This window comes from Simochromis diagramma, unplaced genomic scaffold (assembly GCF_900408965.1).
Source record: "Simochromis diagramma unplaced genomic scaffold, fSimDia1.1 OVJJ01000603.1, whole genome shotgun sequence".
Taxonomy (NCBI): domain Eukaryota; kingdom Metazoa; phylum Chordata; class Actinopteri; order Cichliformes; family Cichlidae; genus Simochromis; species Simochromis diagramma.
Genome location: NW_024387414.1, coordinates 24,169,153 through 24,192,445, shown reverse-complemented (window position 1 = coordinate 24,192,445; position 23,293 = coordinate 24,169,153). Strand labels below are relative to the sequence as shown.

Sequence of the window (23,293 nt, the reverse complement as noted above, 5' to 3'; positions counted from 1 at the left end):
CCTGTCTCTCAACATCAGCAAAACTAGAGAAATGATAGTGGACTACCGGAAATGACCAGTCAGGGAACGCCAGCCCATCCACATAACCAGTGTCAAGGTCGAAAGAGTCAGCAGCTTCAAATTCCTTGGTGTCAACATCACCGAGGACTTCTCCTGGACCCTTCACACAGACACTGCTATCAGGAAAGCTCGCCAGCGACTCTACTTCCTGAGGAGGCTGAGGAAGTTTGGCATGAACGCTAACATGACCTCAAATTTCTACAGGTGTGCAATTGAGAGCTTGCTGATGAGCTGCATTACAGTTTGGTATGGAAGCTGCTCTGCTAGCAGCTGCAAATCACCACAGAGGGTGGTGAAGGCAGCAGAGCACATCACTGGCACGAGGCTTCCTGCCATTCAGGACATTTATCTTCAACGATGCCTCCGCAAAGCACACAGCATCATCAAGGACCACAGCCACCCAGCACATCAGCTGTTCTCCTTGTTACCATCTGGCAGACGTTACAGGAGTCTGTCTGCTCGGACTACAAGACTTAAAAACAGTTTCTACCATCAAACCATACGACACCTCAACCACAACACTTAAACACACACAACACACTCCACAGGATGCACTCAGAAGCTACCCTGCAGCTTCACAAGTACTCTGTACAATCTACACTGGTCACTCCACTTTATTGGTATTTATATTAAGAGAAAAAAAAGTGCAATACTGTACTAACTACAAAACGTAACTGTGCAATATCCCATTTGCCCCCCCCTACTGTACCATTCTGCTGAGCGACTGTCTTCTGCTTGTCAAATACATTTCATTGCAGTGTTGACCCTGTGCTAACTTGCATATGACAAATAAAACTGAAGACTGAAAACTACAGACGTCTTAAAAGACATCAAAAGCTCTTCTTCAGCTGTGGGCTGCCATCATAATCATTTCCATGGTTAATGAAAATGATTTGAACTCAAATTTTCATTCATAACTCTATAAGATCTGATGCCACTGATTTTTAGTCTATTTCTTATGTTCCCTGTAGATTAATCAACTGAAGGGCCACATGCATCTCTCAGACTTGTTTTTTTCCTATTTCTTAAAGATTTAGCTTTCAGGTCCTGTTCATCTGCTATATATAGTTTTTTTAAGCCTACCACTTGTTCTTAAGTCCTCTGCTTGTCCAGTTCCCTCTAATGTTTTAAGGGTTGCTGCGCATCATGCCAATATATGCCCAGTTTTCAGTTAATAGGTCTTTGGGAATCACTTTGTTGAGATAAAAATGCTACTTTATTTCAGTCAAACTGTGTTACCTTTGGCAATTTTTAGTATTTTTAACAAAAAAAAACAAATTAGTAACAAAATGCCTAAAGATACAATTTCAGGTTGGTTGGTTGCTAAGCTGCCTGTCATGTGTAGTTACAACATTGATCCATCTCTTGAGTTAGGTGTCTTTGTTATGCTTGAATGAATCAGAGGAGAATGTTAAGTGACTTAATAAACAACAACAAATGGACTGGACTGAAAATGAGTTTTTTTTAAAAAACAGCTAATGTCCAAAGAAAAACTTGGAAAAAGACTTCTGAAAAGCTTCGAGCACTACTCACTTTCAGAGAGGAACCCAGATGTAGGAGGAGAGAAGAATGGTGAAGGCTCTTCACAGAGAGGTGGTTGCAGTGACTAACCACCAAACAAAAAATAGGTATGGGTTTAGCTTTTTAAACAAAGACTTGTGTGACTTTTTGATCACACCAAGATGCTCTTGGTTCTACAATCAGCTTCATCACCCATTGAAGGTCGGGGAGGTCAGCTTTTAGCTACTGGCATCAATCACTGGTAGAACAATTCTTCATTAGGTACTGGCACTGCATCAATGGAAAAGAGGCAGATTTTAAGTCACTTTGACTCTGTTTTCTGAGACTGATTATGCTAAGTCCTGAACTAAAAACATTTTTCGATTTAGATACTCATTAAATTTTTATCTTAGCACAGGCCGGGGCTTAATTCATGTCTGTTTATATTGATTTCTCCTTGAATTTGTCGGCTTCAAATTCAATGACTCTTTGTCTGAACTATAATACTTAATTTATACCACTGCCACTGTCGTGCTTGTGAACAGCAGCAGACTCCAAAAGTGACATCATTACTGCTGGCACATGAGATGCTTTGGTGGTGTTTCAGCTGGCTGCAGCCCTCCCAATTTTTGTAACCTGGTGTGTGCAGTGCTACTGGCACAACAAATGAGCTGGAGGCACAAGTCTGTGAGCCTCCAGAGGCATCACTACAATCCATCAATGCAGCAGCATAGGGATTCCCAGATGGCACAGAAGTTGTGCAGGGAAATAGCCACAATAAATGGAAAAGATGAGATTTTCTGTAGAAAGCTTGAGTTTATGAGGCTACTTTCTACAACTCTACTTCATCATCAGTTGGTGTTCTGGCAGTGCTTTTTTTCAGCAGTAATATTTCTCGGTTGATTGCAGAGCGCTGCACATGCCGAAAGTGTTAAGTGTGAAAGGTTATGATGCTGCGTGGACGTTACAAGTTGCACATGCAGTCACCATCCATCCATGAAAACAATTTAAAGTGTTTAGAGGTCAGCTGTCCCATTTTTTACCTGCATAGATCATGTTTCTAACATAAAATAACTTTCTTTTAAACAAAAAAATGATATGAGCTGTAAATCACTAAGTCATGCCTAAAACCTAAACACAAAGTAAAACACGAACACTAAAACCTCATTCAAATCAGATATACCACTTGCATCTGTTCAGCAGCAAAGTGGTAGATCATATGCAAACGCTGGAAGTGACGGTAGCACTCTACATCCTGTCCAGAACTGTGGCTGTTATAATGGTAAGTGCTTTGCGAAACAAATCACATTTTCCGAGAGACTCCAGCACAGCATAAACAAGAAGGCACTTGTTTTGTATGTTAGTGGTGTAGACATCTGCCAGATGGTGGTTTGGCTTTATATACTTTGATTCACATGCAAATGACAAATCCAAGCCTTCCACAAGTAAGAAAAAGAAAATGACCCATGAACAAGTGAACATGTGAACTCACCGCGGGCATTTCAACTTGTCCACCATCAAGTGTTAATAATGTTTGTTCACTTACAAAGAAGATGCAAGAAATGTATTTTCAGTTTACCGATGAGAGACAGAATATCAACCAAAAATCCAGAAAAACATTATAGACGTTATAAATTGATTTGCAGTATGTTTTGTGTCATGGCCATAGACCCATCTTCAGTGTTCTGGCAGAGGGATGAAGGATCTCGTTCAAGATTTTATGGTACATGGCCCTGTACTTTGGCCCCTCAATGTGGTGAAGTTGTGATGTTCACTTAGCAGAAAAACTGCCACAATACCTCACGTCTCCACCTCCGTGCTTGACTGTGGGAATGGTGCTCTTTGGCTTCTACTCTTCCTCCAAAGGGTCAGGTTGATTCCAAACAGCTGGATCTCAGTTTCATCTGATCACAACACCTTTCTCATGACCATCCTCACCCAATGAGGCAAGATTTTGAATGAAGCTCCAGACTGAAGGCGATTAATTTTATAATTCTTAAATTTCCAAATAACCACACCAGCAGTTGTTACCTTGTCAGCAAGATTATTGCTGATAATAGTGTTTTCTTTCCTTGGTTAAAAAATAAGCAATTCAAGTTGCTGCCATTAACACTGTTGCCTCATAGCAAGAAGATCCTGGGTTTCAATCCAGTCTGGGGCTTTTGCACACTGCCTCTCAGCCTATGATAGCTGGGATAGGTTCCAGTAACCTGCCAAAACCCAAAATTGGATAAGTGGAAGAAATTGGATGGTAGTCTTTGAATAATATCGTAATGATAATTTTACTGGATTAACAACTGCATGCTACACCCAATAAAAAACAAGTTCCTTCTGTTAAACCAGTTGACCTATCAAACATGCTAGAAAGGAAATTTGCTCTCTTCTGAGTCACTTTCATGTAACCTCCTAGAAAGGAGGTTACACCCCCCACTGTTCCACAAGAAGAGAATGGATTGGTTTGTTGGGGCCAATGTAGAAATTATGTAAGAAAGGCCGCATTTAACAGGATCGCTAGGTTCAAATGTCACTGCCACAAAGGTACAATGGTGAAAAGATGGAGGGTGGAGGGGGTCAGGTAGGCAAGAAGATAATGGCCAACAGCTGTGAATGAGGGTAGGAGGAGGGGGAGGGTGGCAGGTGGGAAATGAAAGGGGCAGAGCAATGGGGATGTTAATGTGGGAAAGAGGTTTGATACCTCTCAAGGAGTGAAAAGTATTCCTCCTGCTGCTAAAGGTTATCAGGTTGCAGTTTGAGAGAGGCCTGGTAAAGACAACGCAGAAATGAGCAATCTTGTATCAGTGTGTCACAAACAATACTTATATACATGTATGATTAAACCACTCGCCACATAGCTCTGTGGATGTCAGTCACTTTCTAGTTAGAGTGGTAAACACTGTAATACCAGCGATGCAGCATTATCATGCTAGCATTTGTATGAAATTGGTCACATGGCTAAACTGTGGAGATTCACACCCACAGGTAATACTACTGTTGCCTGGTAACACAGATATTTTGCTGTGAGGCAGCAGCGCTAACTAGCCAATAATAAGGCCACCGTCTCCTGATCCAGTGTAAAAGGAAATGCAATTAACTAAGCTGACTGTGCAAAAACAGGCTCAAGCACAAACACTGCTAGTAGTACTACTACTTCTCCAACACATTTTACTCCCACTGTAAACGCTTCCATGTAAGAAGCAGTTATGATGCAAGATTGTTTTGTAGCATGCTGAATAATTGAGATCATATCCAACCAGTCTGTCACAGAAAAACATGCGCGGCATCTGAAGCTTTAGATTTACTCTAATCACAGCACCAACAAGATTACATGGCCTGTGTAGTTACATAAACATGAAAAAACAAGATATAATCCAGGCCATCTCACCAGCTTTCAGTCTTTTTTTTTTTCTAACTGTATATGAAACAAAAGGGCATGTCACACTAACGTTTAAGCTGGATCACCCACTCAGCATTTCTCGTGGTTTCATAAATATTACCATTCATATGCCGAGCCTCTGCTCACACCTTGAAAACTGTGCTTATACACTCCCTACTTCACCAAAGGCAATATACAGCAAATGCTCATTAGTGATCTAATAGCTACAGGGTTTTCCTTTCCAGAAAATGATTAATAATCTACAGCATCAAGACCTGCACTCATAATAATCACGCATTTATTGAAACTAATAACTGACAACAGCTTAAACCCAAGAACTGCTGCATTATACATGATTTCCCTGCAGGGTCAAGAAAAATATACTCGGTATGAAACTGCCTTAATTCTTCTACCAAAATATACGTTTATCTGATTGAAAATCAATCCCCTCTCATTTGGGCACCGTGTCATAGTCAGTCCCCTAGAACATTGTCAAGAGCTTCACTTTCAGTTCCTCCCTGGTGGATAGGTTTCCATATTACCAGCTGTTAATTATTCATCTATGCTTGCCTGGCGCCTCAGTTGGAAAATAAAGCAAACCCTTTGGACTAGTGATACAGAATAACACGGTGACCTTTCTGCTGAACCCTGGTGAATTGTCCATTTATCCCCCACTGCTGGTATGAGTGAAACTGGAGCAGAAGGTGGAGATTATTTCTTCATGTGCAAAACGTGTCTCCCACACTGCTCGAGTCCATAAACAGCCAGCAGAGTGTGCGCAGTGCTTGAAGAGCTAGGTACAGTCCCCTTTTGTAATGTGCAAAATGATATCTCTGCAGTGTGACCATCTCTATTACAGCAGGGAGAGATTGTCTTACCATTTGGATTTGCTTCACAGAACACAACAAATTAGCCTGAGCTGCTTGCTCTGGACTCGCAGAGGAGAAAATGTCAGAGGCAAGGTAAGCTGTAAGACAACAACTTGCAAATTTGCTAGGGTAGGTTTGAAAAAAATTACCAAGTCATCAAATAGCCCAAACTCGAGTTAACTTAGAAGCTCAGCTAAAATTAATTGACGGAGTCAAAATGAATCCAAGGACCCCGGAGAAGTTTCCCTTCCACCTCTTCATTAGTTTATTCATCATTAAAATTGAATAATTAAAAGCAAAACGCATTAAAACAGATCTGCTACATACTAATAATAACTGTTTATTCTGAAGCAGCCATTTAACAAATCTTCACAACATGTACAGTAGATATGTCCTTGACAAAATAAACCGGAGCTCATGTCAGTTGATTTTTTTTTTGTTTTGTTTTGTGTTTTTTTTATTTTATTTGTGCATGATGTGCGAGCCCTTTTAAAAGTCCTGTATGCCCAAGCCCATCGGGACACTTAAAAATTCAGGAAGCACTCTGGATTGTTGCAGAACGTGGAAGGATGAGGGACACGCACACTGATGGATGAAGCAAAAGAAAACAAAGTTATAATTTGTTTGGTTAACAGATTATGTGATATAACAAACGTTATTGTATTTGGGGAATCTCACAAAATATCTCATGACCACACAACTTCAAAATAAACAGATGTTTTACAGCTGTGACTGAAATAAAAGTCTTGAATTTTCCATATCTATTACAAAATTCAAGATTCCCACCACCACAAATAAAAGAAATGAATGGGAAATTCTAATTTATTTTATATAAAACACATTCATGGTTTGTGCTTAAACACCAGTGAAAAGAAAATACATGCTTGCTCATTTATTTACCTGCCCGTGTAAATGCAGAAACATCAATCTCGTGCCCTGGGCGGCTGGTAGTACTGCTGCGTGGGTCGCGTGCGTCTAGGCTGGCCGTCTCCCCCGCGGCGAAACTCTAGTGAACTGTCATAGTAACCATCATCTTCCTCCTGCCATTGTACATTTGATACAGTTGTGATGTGTTACTGTGAGTAATCCACCTAGAACTCATTCATATTTTATCACCTTTCCTCACCTCACTTGATCGCAGTTTAATTAGTAGCTTTCATTTACTATGAACCAACAAGTTCTGAGTTTGATGGATGTTTCCCTATTTTCTTACCATGACATCAGCATCAAGAGGTTTGATGTTATTCAGGAGGACCTCTTCACAATTTCCATAATCGCTAAATACAACCACAGCCGTGGAGCCAGATGGATGAACGGCATCTATTCTGGCATGGTAGAACTTCACACGCACAACCAGACAGAAAAAAAACAGAAATCTCATTACTCTCAAATACAAACCTTTGAAAAACAAATCAAAGGCACTGTCAATACAAAACGAATCCCGCAGATTCATTTTTAGAATTTTAAATAACTTTAACTGTCAAACCAGCGCTCAGCCAAAGAAAAAGAAAACATCTTAAATACAGCAGTTTTCAACAATCATTAACTATTGCTGTCTCATACATGTAGGGATGACGCACCTTACTGTCTTCCCAGTAAAGTGCCAGGCACTCATCTCCAGGTTTCCACATGTGTTCAGAAATATGACCCCTTTCTGATCCTCGAGGACCTTGTCCTTTGCCTTGACCTCCCCTTCTTTTAGACCCTGGGTTATTAGCATTGTTTCTCTTTGGGGGCGGCGGCTCCCTGTTCGGTGGACAAGACGAGGTTTGTGGTTTGATCGGCCCAGTTCTTTTGTGTTCTATAACGCCGTTTTGGAAATGAGAAGGATCTCCTGTTGGTATATAAGAACTCTGTGATGACCCCACTTCGGAGCCTCCTCCCTTTGAGTTAAAGTTTGCTGGCCCACTATCCCTTTGTCGCTCAGGGTGATCCAAATTTGCCCTCTCCATCTTCCCCTTCCTCCTGCTGTTGTTGAAGTCTTCATTTCTGTCTACACGTTTATTTCCTTTTCCGTTCGCTTCACTTCCTGCCAAATTGCTCAGTTTTGATGTGGGTGCCCCTCTTCTATGAGACGCCGCTGACATATTCCCACCACCATCTCCATTTCTGGACCGTTGGTTGTAAGATCCACTAAACTCCACCTGCTGCTGAAGGTCTTTTGAATGAGTGGAAGCAGACACGAAGGAAGAAGGAAAAATCTGATCGTCACGCATCTCTTTCTTGTCAGTTTGCGATCTATCGGACATCCCTCGTGACCACCTCTCCTGGCCCTTCCACTGCTGGGCTTGGCCTGACGTTTGGGGGGTTGTACAATTAGAGAGAGGCTCCTGGCCAGGTTTGGGAAAATCAGTGTCCCTGTGAAAGCGAGGCGGTCTGTCATTCCTTTGTTGCCTATGGTCATTATGCGAGGAGAACTTGGTCTGAGGTGCGTCTTTGGTGTGATAGTCTGAGTTGTGGAAATTTCCTTTGTTTTCGTGATGTCTCTGTGGAGCCTGGCTCTTTGGCTCTGATAAAAGCAAACAAGAAAAGATCAGCTTTATTAAGAAGTATGGCAAAACAATAATGGGAGAAATAGTGGAAGGAATACTAACAAGTGCTTGGTTGGTATTTCAGACCAGTGCTGATGTCTTGTTGTCAGAAACATGTCTTAGTTTTTCTGACCTGACAACAGCCATCTGTCTCAGTCTAATCAAGGCTCAGTTAGAAATCAGTAGATTCCTCCTAAAGAACTGGCTTCAAAAGGTGCTACAAACATCAGCCATACTTTTGCTTTAATTTGTGTGCTCTCCCAGAGGCCCTCCCATAAGTCATCACTACACAGGAACTGGGTTGGAAGTTGCACACATCTATGTCCCTTACACTTTCTCTCTCTCTTTTCCAAAATGATTAAAAAGAAAAAAAAAATACACTATTCCACAGCTTGGAATATAACCCACCATCAATGGAGAAAACACCCATTTTGGATTCCAGAAAGTCAAACAATGTGCTCGGTCCAGATGGTCTTCCTCCTGCTCCCTCTTGATCATCTTCATTTCTGGACCTGCCTCTTCCCTTTCCTCTGCCTGAAGAAAACCCAGGGAAAAAAAACAAAACATTATTTTGACAAAGATTAAATCGATCAGTTTGAATGTGCACACTTCCTGGTCTCCTGCATCTACATAAAGTATGTGACTTTATCTGCATTAGCCTGCACGTGAGAACTCAACTGAATTTACTTTTAATGAGTTTGTGTGGTACATTTATAATAGCTTTAGAGTAAACTGTACCAGTAGCTGGTTTGAAAAAAGAATATCTAAGTAATTCAGTGTGATTGGGCAAGTTTCAAGGTAAAACAGGTTGATTTTCACTAATGAAACAGACACAAAGCAATGACTGCATTTAAAACAGAATTTCCATCTAAAACCTTAAGGTGTGCTTTTGAAAAGAGCAATAAAGTGTGTGCCTGCAATTTCTGGTAAATGAACTAAAACAAGCAACAAAAAAAAAACCCTGCCACAAAGGACCTTTAACTAGGCTGCCGGTGATTTTCATTGCATTTAAAGAACCTCCACATCACTCCTCCAACCTCAATCTGGCTCTGCAGACATATAAATTGTTATGCGGCCAAAGTGGGCAGAAGGTGCATCTGGGGCTGTGTGTGTGTGTATGTGTGTGTTTGTGTGTATACCTCTGGGTTGTGGCTTGTTAGACTCTGCAGCCGCAGGGCCAGGTCTGCTACCAGAAGATCCAGTCAGTAGGCTGTTCAGTGCCACTTCAAGGTTGTTATTATTGTCCATCAGAGCCTGTCGAGCAGCCTCTCTGTTAAAGCCCATCTCCATGATGTGCCTCAGAGCGCGTTCGTCAACCTACCCAACAAATGACAGGAAATATATTTGTTGTATGGAGACCACAGAGGAAGATTACATGCGTATGATGATTATAAGTACAATTACGAGGTTATAAATGCAGAAGTTTAGTGTGACGGCACCCAGGAGCTCCCTTTTAAATTCCGTTTTACCTGTGAGAGCCTGTTGGTGTTGGAAACGATCGCAAACACTACTCCCTCGTCAAACACTACAATTTTACGTTCTGTCCTATTAATGTCTTCAACCCAAACCCTTCAGACTAGAGAAACTGGCAGGACACAACAAAAAGCAAGACAAATGGACTGCCACTTGATTGGAAAACCTCACCAGGGCTCCAATCCATTTACATCTCCACAATATTATAACCGATGCCTCACCCAATCTGTGAACCATGAAATAAGACTTCAATCCAGACTAAAGAAACCACAGAAGAACACAGAGCAAGTTTGAGCCTTTAAATTGCTTTGTTACAGTGAATTGGGACTTCAGTAATGTGAGGTAAAGCCATTATTTCAACAACGTTTTTGTGTGTGTGGGGGTGGGGGGTGTTGGATTATAGTTTGTGTTCTCACCAGTTCTCTGTAGTTTCCATCTTGCCTGCTTTCTGTTCTTTCAGCCCGGTCCTCCCGTCTCCTCTGCTGGTAAGACTCTCGGCTCCGGGAGGAGGAGGCAGCATTGGATAAATTGCCGCCTGCATTTCCTCCACCGCCAAATGTGCGGGGGCCCTGACAAGGAAACAACATTAGGATCAATAGAGCTGCAGGGTTGGACAAAGAGAAAAATACAATAAAAGAAACAGAACTCTGCAAATGACAACGTAATTATGACTTTTAATTTGAAGAGTTACACAACTGTCAAAGGCAATTAAGGTTGAGGTGAATGCCGATAAAGAGCGTATATTTTTAAATTGGGGCCAAATTAAGTCACTTGTGCAGGACGTGCAATCGATAAAGCAGCAAATTTTGCCCGCATGGCAAAAACACTGGTCCCGAAAATTAACAACTGAAAAGCTAACAAGTGATAAAGGTTTGGATACCTCTTTGGTCTTGGCCACCTCAGCAATAGCCGCAGTCCGCTGCTTTTCAAACTCGTCGTTCTCGTCAGTGCTTTTGACCACAGTGTGAGTCTGCAGGGTCTTCCTCTGGTCCAGTTCTCGGCTATCCACTTCATCCTTCCTCGCACACTTCTACAGGGAGAGCGAGAACAAGGCTGCAGAGATCATCACTCGTGTACGCTCTCTTAAGTACAGAAATTAGAGCGCTTGACAGCTTGCACATTTCATGGACTCAAACTAGAACCAGATGAATTCATCTGTTTTTTCTCAAACTTGACTGTGAACTGTATTTAATTTCAAAACAATTACAGATGGTGGCTCGGTGCCAATGAGATGGAACTCATCACTTCCTGCAGCTGTTCCTCGACTGCACCAAGTGATGATTTAGTCACACGGGCCAGCAAATGACCGGAGCAATGATATTTACTTTTGACTAGGTTCAGCCACTCTTTGTTTCAATAAAAATCAAACCCTGCGACTATTTGTGGGTATCTAACATAACAGGTTGTATTAAAAATGACATTCGTCATAGTAACAAGATTATGTTTATGTGAAAATGATGAAGGTCTGGATTTCTGTCTTGAGCGTGCACTTATTTAGTTATCGCTCACATAATAACTCACCTTCCAGTGAGGACAGTTTACTATTTTTAAGTTCAGTAATTTTCTGTTAGCCAAAGAAGAGGCACAAAAACAAAAGGATTTGAGAACGACTAGCAGACAACAGGAAATCTATCTGCATTAATATCATTAGGATCATCATGGAAGTAAAACTGTTTTGAACTCAGGTAACTTGAGGTAAAAAGACAAAAAGTCTACCGTCTAATGCCATGTAAACTAAATTCTTCTGACTGGAAAATGTCTGGTAGAAACACACCACAACTACACTTTTAAAAACATTCCTGCTGTGAAGCATGATGATAGAAGCTCCGTGCTGTGAGAGCGCCTCTGAGTAGAAGCAACCGGGATAAGTAAAACTGACTCAACTGACAGAACATAGATCCAAGCAAAGCGCAAGCACACACATTTGCTTTCCAGCGCCAAATACCTTGGAACAGAGCAATCTAAAGCGACCCAAAGCAGACTTACTCAACACTAAGTCCTGGAATGACCCCGCATTAGAAAATACAGTTACGCGGAAAATCTAGAGGCTGTTAAATAAGTCCCAAATGCCCCCCTGTCATAAAACTTTACAAAGCTTGAGCAAATCTGGAAGGAAAATCCCAAAATCCAAGTGTGAAGCTGATACCAATGCATTCACTTGGAAGCTGTGATCCTAGCCGAGACTCAGACTCAGTCTTTTTTAAAACTTTAAGTATTCTGTGTATAATAATAATCGTTAAAAAAAGAAAAACGTTAGCAAATAAAGCATCTAATTATTAGTGGTTACCTTGACGATCTGCTTATCATGTTCACAACGCTTAATCTCAGCTGCCCTTTTACATCAATTACTAGAGCTTTTTGTTTTAACAAAAATGCAACATTTAAGCCTCATGTTGCTGGCGGGAGATAACCTGTCACAGGACAGTTTGATTTTTAATTCTGCTTTATTACACACACAGCGATCAAACATTTTAAAGATTCATGAAGGCGTAATTGTTCCAAAAGATCAGAGAGAACATTGCCAAGATAGGGACACTCCTGGCGCCAGATCTGTGTTTAGTTCCTTGCATACATTTATGAGGTTACTGCTATTCACTACTGCCTGGCTTCCATTAAATCACTGCTGATGTATCATTTCATATTAATGTTCCTGTCTGTATTAATTTTGTTCAATTTTTATGTTATTCTTTCTGTTTTTTGTTCTTCTTAGAAACATTTTTTTAAATAGAATTTTGGATGTTTTGCTTTTTAAGTGAACTATGAAACGTTCTTCCTCACCTGACCAAATGGCACGAAGGGAGGAGGTCCGCCTTCTGCTCCAATGTTACTCCTGCTGTGTTTGGCCAGACTCTGCAGGATGAAGGATAAAGGTACCCCTTTTTTTTTTTTGTTTTAAATACAAAACTCAGATAAATACAACCTCAGCAACAGCTAATGATGGCGTAGCAGAGGCCTCTATTACACATTTAAAATGATTACTAAAATATGACTTTTATCTTTTTAGCCAGAGTGGCTGATCCGTCATTAAAATATTGACCCTCACCCTTTGTAGTTCCCACTTCTCCACCATGTGCTCAACCTCTCCTCCAAGGACAGAGATTTTTGAATCGTCAAGCAGTAAAAGACCATTTTTAACCTGGACTGTACCAAGAAGCTTCACCTTTGTTCCTGGTGGGGTGTTAAAACTGAAAAACAAAATTTAAAAAAAAAAAAATAATAGAGAAAACAAAATATTAAGACTGAAACGCAGTATGAATGATATATTTCTATACATTTCTTTTTAAAAAGCTATTAAATTTTAAATATATGTGTGGGTTTAACGCATTGTAACTGCATATACCAAGTCTCACACCCTATTTCGTTACCCATGCCACTTTATAAATGACATGGAGCATTGCCAGCAGATGGGTGGCAAGGCTAGGAGAGACTATTAATAATCCCAGCTGCTCACCCATCCTCATGGTAAATTAAAAGCCCCTCTATCTCATCAGGCCTGATAAGGCCTCTGCCTCTCTCATTAGGAAAGCACAGGGACTTAAGAGGGATTTCCAGCTACTGATGCCGGATGCCAAAGCAACAATTAGGGATTTCACTCCAAACCTCTGGGATAGATGCTTCTGCTGCTATCATGATAGAAGTTCACATGATAGCAGCAAATACAGGAATAAGACGGCAGTCATCCTTGATTCAATCACATACAAATGCACTATTCACCCTCAGTGTCGCTACTTAATTGTCATCTCTCTGTACTACATCACTGTCTCGCACACTGAACAGTCCTGTAATCCAGCTCATCCTTCTTTGCCTCTCACTTATGGCCTCACGCACACTAAAGCGGACACTTTCATAAGAAACACTAACCGGCGCTGTTGCTGGCCAGTGTGTGTGTGCCGCTCATAAAGGGGGGATTTGTTCTGTTCTCTCCTCTCTTCCCATCAGGAAGTCAAGGCCCACATTCTGGCCACTCCACCTGTACAGACTGGCTAGTCACCATGGCAGCAGTCACCAAGGCCACGGTAGCTTGGATGGAGATGTAATTAAGGCTAAGAATTGTTAGATCAGCTGCCACGGCGAGGAAATTGCAGATAAAGGGAAAATTCAGACATGTGGTGGGGTGAGAATGTTGACAGGGAGGTGAAGGAGCAGGGTGTGTGCAGAATGTGTTTGGAAAATATGAGAAACCAGCTGAATGCCCCCGATTTGCATCTATGCAGCTAACAGAAAAGCAGCTTTTACATTATCCATTTTTAAATATGAGACGAATAAAAAAAATGTAGGATTTTTTAAACCATTTATACCCCTTTCACAGATATTTACATTACACTACAGCCTGTTATTTTTAAATGCAACAAAACTGTAATACCTGATCTTAGACAGATGTTTGAACTCCAGTCCAACACAGGTGGTGTGCCCATCTGTCATTTGCAGGCGCAGCATTCGCGGCGCGCCCTGGGACTCCTCGTGGTCTTTAGGAGCTGAGATGTTTCTCACCTTCTGCACCTGGAGGACACATGGACCCTCCAACTGGCCATGTGCAAAAGACAGAAAAATAAATAAATAAATAAATAAAAAAGAGGTGGCTTGAAAGGCAAATCTGCATGTGCGGAGGAGGATTACAGCGAAATACTGAAAAACCCTCTAGGAGTTTTCAGTATGTATTGAGGATTACTCCAATTTTTAAGGCAAAAAAAAAACAAAAAAACAATACCTCTTTCCCTGTGGCATACTTAAGTCAGCACAGGTTCATTTATTCCTCAAAATAGCCTCAAGGCTTACATTTAGAGCTACAGCGACCACTGTTGTTGAATGCTTTTGTAAGGACTCTTCGCACAAAGTTTGATTTCTACACCTGGGAAAAGATATGTGTAAATCCTATCTACATTCAATACTACATACAAAAAGTGTATAGTGCAATACAGCGCAATTTATGCATTATATGTACAAGGCAGAGTGCATTACCAGGGTATAATGGGGTGTATCATATTCGGAGTCTGAAGGGAAGAGGAGGTAAATGCACATAAAATTACATGTTTTGATATTTGGGTTTTTCCCCCCTCCATTTGCTCGATTTTACTTTCATGGGCAAAGAAGTGGTTTCTTTGCCCACATTTGTTAGTGTGCTAGGGACATCTAGTGGCAATAATGAAAACTGCAGTTCTAAAGTTTCCTTTCAACAGTGGCTCCAGCTCATCATTTGTAATTGAGTTTCATAAATTAAGCACTGACACAGAGTTGTAGCAATATGTATGCCACTCACCTTCTCAGTTCTTCCACTGTTGATATCAGATGGTAGATATTTTCGCCCAACAGTTCTAAGATCAGTCTGCAAAACAAAAGCTGCTTTATTAGAATATATATAATAATCATATATTCATGTAATGAAACAATGCACATCTGAAACAAAAACAACAAAACACATTTTTAACTATTCAATCAGATGTAATCTCACTTTTTGTAATCTCACTCCACATGGTGGAGAGAGTGCAACTGTGCACTATTGCAATAAAACAGTAAAACCAGTATATGCGCCAATGTATGGAGTAATTTTGATATACAAGAATCAGGATTGGAGCTCATTGCTTTTTAAATCCAATCACCACTTTATTTAACCTAGATTTTTAACAGAATTGTATTTTTTAAAGAGGATTTTATTTTTCCTCCAAACCATAAGAGATCAACATTAAAACTACAAATGTGTCTGCCTCCCAAACCAATTTTACAACCACTTTTTACCGCAGAAAACAATATGTCTGAACAAAATAAGCGCTCCAGGTAAAACCAAAAAAAGCAGCCAGAGTAGCAAAATATCTTTCTAATTAAGATACAATTAAAATGCACCGTTTTGCTAGCAAATCATCAGTGGCTCCAATTTATTTTTATGCCTAGTCTGACAATGTTAATAACTTTAAGCCCCTACAAGTACCACTCTAAATTTACTACAAGCTGATTAAACCAGGTATGCAATAATATCTAAAAGTACAGTGTGAGACCTTTCCGCAGCACTCCATGCTAAACCTTAAAGGTCAGTGTTTCTGCAGTAAATGCACTGACTGCGCGTTCTCGACTCGTTCGATACTGCAGGTCAGGTCTGTAGCATCTTTGTCATTCTAGGAGAAGAACCCTATATGAATGTTTATGGTTACTCTTTAAACATTTTCATTTTGTTTAGCTGCGTATCAAATGAAAAAAATTCTTTTTTTAAATACACAATTATAATTAACAGATAATTCAAATACCGACATTCATTTCATACTATTAAAATGAACAGATTCCTGGTTTCATGATGATTGATGATATAATTTGAGAGGGCAGTCATTGAGTGATTGAAGAGGGAAAAGGATGAGTTATTTCTGGCTCAGAAAGGTGCCTTTTAGGGATGAATAGAATAGCATGAGTGAATGGTTCTGCATAGAGTAACTACAACAGGTTTACTTAGATTCACTTGTTTGGCAGATATTTATGCATGTTTCTGTTATTATGTTTGATAAACTAGTAGTATCTAACAAAAACTAGTAGTGTCTAACCAAACTAGTTAAAAAAAAAGCCAACTTTTAGTACAATGATGGTGATTTTCCTTAAACTCTAAAACTCAAGGCAAGGTGTTACACGGTAAAAACATACTGTATATGTGTTTGTGTTGCACTTACATCAAGTGCAATACGAATTATGTCACTATGTGTTATTTTCTCAGCGGATCCTTTCAGCTCTGCTATGCCTTCATCACTGAGGTACCTGCAAGATGAAAAACAGAGCAGAGAATACAAGTGAAGCTGGGAAAGGCTTCAGACAGTCTCATTTCAACATGTTTAAACAGACTGTTATTATAATCAACTAAAACTTATCTAAAGACGGAGACAAATACTTGACTGAAAAAATAAAAACTGCATTTTAGCGGACATTTTTCTCTTAAAAAAGACTGATATTAAAAATAAAATGCAAATGGTAACGTCTTTGGTTTTAATCTTTTTTTTTTTAGTTTGGTCAAATTTATAACACGCATGTGGAGGTAATGCTGTATTTATTTATTTACTGTGATGTCAAGCGTCTCCATAACTCCATAAATTGTTGTGTGTTTGTATGCTAATACTTATTCTAAATGTCATACATATTATGATTAATAAATAATCTCCTTTGGGGGGGAGTCAGGATGGGAACCCCAGTTAAAACTCTGCCAAATCAAACATGTGGAGATATCTGCTGCAGGGATCACAGTTATATTTTTGTATTTTCTCATTTGTTTTTATTTTTATTTCATTTTTACTTTTTGTTTTTAACTAAGTTTAGTTTCAATTACTTCCCATAGTGCATTTTCTTGCTTCAGTTTAGTTTGTGTTGTCTGCAAATGTTTGGCTTTAGATATGTTTTTATTAGTTTCAGTGTTCCATAAGGTTGTTATTGTATGGACGGCATATGTCAGAGGCGAGGTTTAGGAAAATCAGTACACGTATTACTATTAAAAACAGAACTTTTTGAAAGTAACTGTGTCACAGACTTTTAGACAGAGTGTCTCTATAAAAACATTCATCAAAGCCTCTGTATTTTTATTTATTTTAATTTTGCAAGTTCTCAAATGATTTTAGTTAGTTTCATTTTTAAGTCTTTCTTTAAATCTTTATTTTACATAACTAAATTGGGGGGTTTTGCATCTAGTTTTAGTTTAGTAAACTATAATCACGTTAGTGCTGACCCCTTGTGACAAGGGAGAAACTCAAAGTAATTTTACTGTAAGATATAAACAGTACACAAACTAAACAACTCTACTCAAACAGCAAAACATGACAAGTCAAATTAACTCTCCCATCTAATCAACACAATGCAATTACAATTCTACTCTATTACAGTTAATTCATAGTTCAGTATCACAGAGGTTTATAAACTGCTTGTTTCAAGACTGTTTTACAATTCACGCAGTTTAGCAATAAACTGATTCAGATAACGAACTCACCTCCTTCCCAAAACTAAACTGAATATATGGGAAGAAACATCAGAAGAAATCTGTTTTGTTTTTATCATGTCGAGTTACGTTCACAGCCTCTTTGATCTGATCAGATGGTGTGCATGACAACAAACGTAAACAACCTCGGGACCACTTTTAAATGAGTTTATCTGTACATTACGGACAGAACAGTTATTATTCATCTCTGTTAAATACATATAAGACTCTAGAAGGGATAACAATTAAGTAAGCAAAACCTGAAGCAGTAAGTGTTTAGAAGCTGCATGTGGCTGAATGCTAGCACTCATGTCTAGCTACTGTAAACTGCTGCTGGGATGTTCTGAATTTTAAAAGCATTGCATGTTTTAACTATATTAACTTTAATATGAGCCTCAGATTTATTTGATTGGCCCTGCATATGACGTTATCACTATGTTTGTTCATGCAAAATGCAGCGCCACACTACGCTGTAATAATTGTATGCTAAGTGTGTATTGCATAGCTAGCGTCATTTATCTCGCTAGTTTGCTAGCCAGCCTCCAGCACAACTAATTACGTTGCAAAAACACACAGAAATCCAAAGTGTTAAGGTAAACCTTGTACTTTAATTTTAAGTTATAAGTACGCTAAATAGTGTTTTTAGGAAACATCAAAGAGTAGTAGTAGTGGTAGTTGTATTAGTAGTACTAGCTAGCTCTTTGAAATTAGCTCACATGCTACCTACCAGCCCTCTTTGGTCAGGGAATCTGTCACATCGGTCATTGTGCTTCCAAACTGCTGATGAAGCAATAAGGACACCAAAAGTTTTAAAGTGGGTTCACTGGAATAACAGCTATCTCGTCCTGTAATTCATATTCTGCTCCAGACAAAGCTCGCTAATATCAGTACTGAACGACTCTACGGTACATACGTCACACAATGACACTGTACAAGTACGGAGTGCCGTGAGGGTCCAAATAGCGTTTATATATATTTTTTTTCATATGATAAAGCAAAATCTACTTGTCATTCAGTTTAAAGGACATCCGTTTAAAAGAAGTATGACAAACAATATAGACTCTAAGACATGCGAATTTGCATATTAACGATCAAGGAACTGACCTCCCAGCCCATTGTTCCTTCAGTGGTGCTAGTTTCAGTCATTATGCAAATATACTGTTTATAAGACTGGGGAAACCTGCTGTTAGATGAGACTGAAGAGGTCACTTGGATGAGTGATGAAACGTTTCTCCCACTGAAAACGCTATGAACAGAATCAACTTTAGGGGAATATAGACTCTGCGTCACCTTATTAGGTACACCTGTTCAGTTGCCCGCTGTAGCAGATATCTTATTCAGCAGCGATGCATTTAGGTACGTAGACACGGTTAAGATAATCTCCTGACATTTAAACTGAGCATCAGAATATTAAAGTGACTTTGGCTCCAGCAAATAATAATAATAATTTAAAAAAAAAAACTAAATAAAATAGAAACTAACCAGTGAGCAGCAGTTCTTTTGGTAAATGCGTTTTGTTGATGTCAGACGACAATGACTAGACAGCTTTAAGCTGAAACATTAATTAAAATAATCACTCATTACAAGACTTACGCAGAAGAGGACCTCTCACTCCATAACACATCACTCCTGTCAGCTAAGAACAGTAAACTGAGGCTACAGTTCACACAGGCTTACCAAAACTGAAGAAACACCAGAAAAATAAACGTTGCTTGGTCTGATGAGTCTTGATTTTTGTCTGTGAGAAGGTTCTTAGTCATTCAGGTCATAGTAATCTAAGGAAAGAAAAGCATTTTGGAGTTCTTTAAGTTTCTTGTAGACGTTTCACCTCTCATCCAAGAGGTGTAACATTTTGGACATTCATATTTTGGACAGAGAAGATCGTTTGAAAGAGGCGTGAAAGAAGCCATCTATGTCCACTGTGAACGACCATCTTTGAACAGAGGGCGTGGCTTAGGACACCAACTGTCTGCCAGTTTTGAGATCCCTTCTCAGATGCCTTAATGCCCACTCACATTTTAGTTATTTGATTTCAGTAAGTCACTTGATAGGGTGGGGCAAGGTCTCATAGTGGGTTCACCCGAAACCTTGGCTGATAGTGACCCATTATAACACCACATCCTACCTTAGTGTTGTTGCCTATCATGTCCACTTACTACCACAATTTACACATCTTATTCTAGCAATGTATAATTAATGAAGTGGCCCGTGAGCGTATGCAGATATAAATGTAATTTTAAGTATGACTGTATATCCAATAATTTTGGGGTTGGTGAACACAACCATGGGAGAAGGAATAGGTGGAGTAGCTTACACCGTTCCTGGACAGTGCTGAGTTAACTGTGTGTGTATGTGTGTCCACATGCGCGCATGTGTGTGTGTGTAGGTGAAATAAGTCTATTTCACATGTGGAGCTTTGATGATTGTTTCTATACAGTACTTCAAATTATTGTCTTTTGTTTCTATACCAAAGCTAGTATTTTGCACTCAGACTTTGCAGGTCGGACAGCAGGATTTGTTTGCAGAGCAGTCAAATGTGGGATAGTTGAATTCTATACGTTTATAGAAATGTTACTTATCTAGGAAGCCATTTTAACCACTGTTAGTGTGTCCACTAAAAGTGTCTCGGTCTAAACTTTACACACCTAAAACCTTAACATGACAAATTACAAAAAACCACCCATCGTCAGACCTAGCATCAGTAACAAATTCACATTGCACATTGGAAGATGCTGTAGCTTATACAGTATCTCCTTAATATACAGACATGTCATCCCAGAAATGATGGGTTGGCTTGAACACTGTCTCAGAAAGTTCTGTTTATGTTGTTTTTGTTGTTTTGACTTTTTTTTTATCCAGTTGTTGTTCAGAATAAGGGAACAACTGGGTTTACTGACACAAAATGATCTTTCTCCTTTTTTCTACAAACCTCAGAGTAATACTGGAGTCATACAGCAAGCATGCATCAGCTGTTCCTGGATGCAACCGACTACTGCTGTTACAGGTTTGATGAAAGGGACTCAGACTCAGCCATATACTAATCAACCATGCAGTAAAACCACATGATGAAGAAAAGTGGCCTCTTCATAAGGCCTATGATGTTCAAGCTGTGGGCAGTACTTTGTGGGAATATTAATAAGGTCTCAGTGGGTCCGATATGACATTTTGTAAGAAATAAGATACGATGTGGCAGCAAAATTAGTTTGAACAGGAAGGATCATCTCCAGCAGATTTCTTACATTAAATTAATTGGTACTGCATTACATGTTTTTGGAATTTTTATGTCTGAAAATAAAAATCATGTATTATCTAAATAAGTGCAGACCATTTAAAAATATTTTTAAAGATGACATTTGATACTAAATCATTGCACACCCCATTGATCAGAAAATGCTTTTAATTACTAATAATTATTGCTTTTTCTTATACTTTTTAAGATAGGAATGATATGTAAGTCCTTCATTAATAATCTTCAGGCTATATAGAAGAACGAATGTCAAGAAAATAGTCTGTATTGTAAAATTACCTAACAGATAAATTACTTACATTAGTTTGTGTTAGATTCGTTGGCTGCACATCCATAATGTCAATCTCCCATTCCACCACATCCCAAAGGTGCTCTACTGGACTGAGATCTGATGACTGTGAAGGCCGTTTGCCTGCCATGTGATTGGCTGATCCACAGCCACTTTATTAAGTTCACCCAATCGGTTCAATGACTTGCAGTAATGAGTCACTGAATCAGTTGGGTGTTGAGTGTGGAACGTAGAGCAGCTTTATTTTTTAAGCAGTAAGGGTATTCCATATCATTTAAGTGGTGCTTGACCATTAACTTGTTCATGCTTTATCCTTTTCTGCTTAAGGCTCAGGTGAAACCTCTACTCTTTTTCAGCAATTTGAGGCATGATCTCATTTGGCTAAATTGTCTAAAAGTCCAGTAAACAAAGCAAACGGCTGAAAAAACACATACATGTGTATTTTGGATGTTGCTTCCCTGACTACTCTGAAATAAAACATGTTATGAAAAAAATCTTAAAATCACTGATTCATAGTTATTATAAATTTCCAGGATAAACAAAATCACTTAAGGAGTTATGCAAGAAGAATTTGCCTGAATAGCTTGGTGGACACATAATGTGCAGACTTAAACCTAATTTATTTTTCAGGCACAGAGACACTCTCTGTAGACATGGAAAATGTGAGTGTTTCTGAATGCTGATATCCATTTGTTTTCTTGTGTATTTAAACTACTGTATAACATTTGTTAATTAACAAACGGAAAAAAGAGTTATGGAAACCACCACCACTTTGCATGGTTCGATTATCTCTGAAACCTAGGGCCAGTGGTGCCATCTAATTGAAACCACAAGATGGCAGTATATGCACACTGAAAAGTTAAAGAACGGCCAACTCTCCGTGCAGACGTTGTAACAACATTTAAAGCTGCTCTCAGTGTGAAACATAGAAATGGACTGCTCCACTAACAAAGCTTCATGGTGAGGATAAATTTACCCTTAACAGGTCTGAGCCCCTGTGTCATTGTGATAGTTGTGAAGTTCTCAAATTCTATGCAGTATTCAGCACTGGTTCTTTGCATCCCTATAACCTCTGACTTTGATATGAGATTTAATTTGTGTCAATTGTCATTCTTTGTTGAAAATATCTTAAACATTTACAAATATAAATATATTTCTACCTAAATCACCTTTTTACTGATAATCCTTGAAGCTGTTTATCATAATCAGACATGTGTTAATATGAACTCTACCTTAAAAAAAAAGCAAATACAAGAAAAAGCAATGTCAATGTAGAATTGAAATGCTCACACTATTAAAGTATGTAATTCAATCAAAAAGCACAAAAAAACAAACCCATTCAGTCAGATTTTCTGTGTGTGGTATAATGATTTAAACAGATCAGCTGCATTATCAGTACAAGGAAAATTCAAAATTTATATTATTTGGCATTTGGGGCTTTTGATTGTATATCCCTGTGGCTATTCTTTGACCAACTTGGAAGACTCGATCTCTCATTGTCTGAGAGGATTAGCGAGGCATAATGCCACAAGGCTTGTGTTTGGCTAGATGAAGAGTGTTAACACATTGCTGGCAGTCATGCAGACAGCCCTCCAGGGATTGAAGGAATAAAGGTCTTTCAAGATAACAAGATTTCAAGAGCTTGAATTGAAAGAAGGTCCAATTTAATTTCATAGCTGAAGGTTTCATTTAATGGTGACGTCTGACTCCACTTTTAGCCTTGGAAAAACAAAAAACAAAAAAATTCTGAAATATGTTTCTTCTAAATCACATGCCGGTGTATCTCTGGATTTATGCGATCTACCTATGAGTGTGAATTTGGTCCGGCACACTGCATGATTGCAGACTAACAAAATAATAATTAGAGCATAATTGTACTGAATCACTGCTCAGGTTGGCCAAGACTAATGCTTGAAATATAAAGGCTGAGCTGTACTGTATCTTTGTGTTCTTATTTTTCTGATTTTGATGTCTGTGAGACATGCTTTCTGAGAACAACATCAATCAAACTGCAACAG

General features: G+C 39.1%; 2 protein-coding genes across 2 annotated transcripts in view; one reads left to right on the top strand and one right to left on the bottom strand.

Moving 5' to 3' along the window:
• Positions 1–760: 760 nt before the first annotated feature.
• tdrd3 (tudor domain containing 3) lies at positions 761–18,679 on the bottom strand. The gene is made up of 14 exons (XM_040010841.1): positions 18,467–18,679; positions 16,454–16,538; positions 15,064–15,129; positions 14,170–14,330; positions 12,850–12,991; positions 12,585–12,656; positions 10,687–10,836; positions 10,223–10,375; positions 9,473–9,650; positions 8,742–8,867; positions 7,383–8,311; positions 7,016–7,141; positions 6,703–6,842; positions 761–6,387 (listed from the first exon to the last, which is right to left on the bottom strand). The coding sequence occupies exons 1-13, from the start codon at positions 18,502–18,504 to the stop codon at positions 6,726–6,728; spliced, it is 2,343 nt and encodes a 780-aa protein (XP_039866775.1). The 5' UTR covers positions 18,505–18,679; the 3' UTR covers positions 761–6,387; positions 6,703–6,725.
• LOC120720942 (protein diaphanous homolog 3-like) overlaps positions 13,910–23,293 on the top strand; it is a 183,743-nt gene continuing 174,359 nt past the window's right edge. Inside the window, exon 1 of the mRNA XM_040010835.1 lies at positions 13,910–13,915. The gene's annotated coding sequence lies outside the window, so the exon portion shown is untranslated. The remainder of the gene's footprint in view (positions 13,916–23,293) is intronic.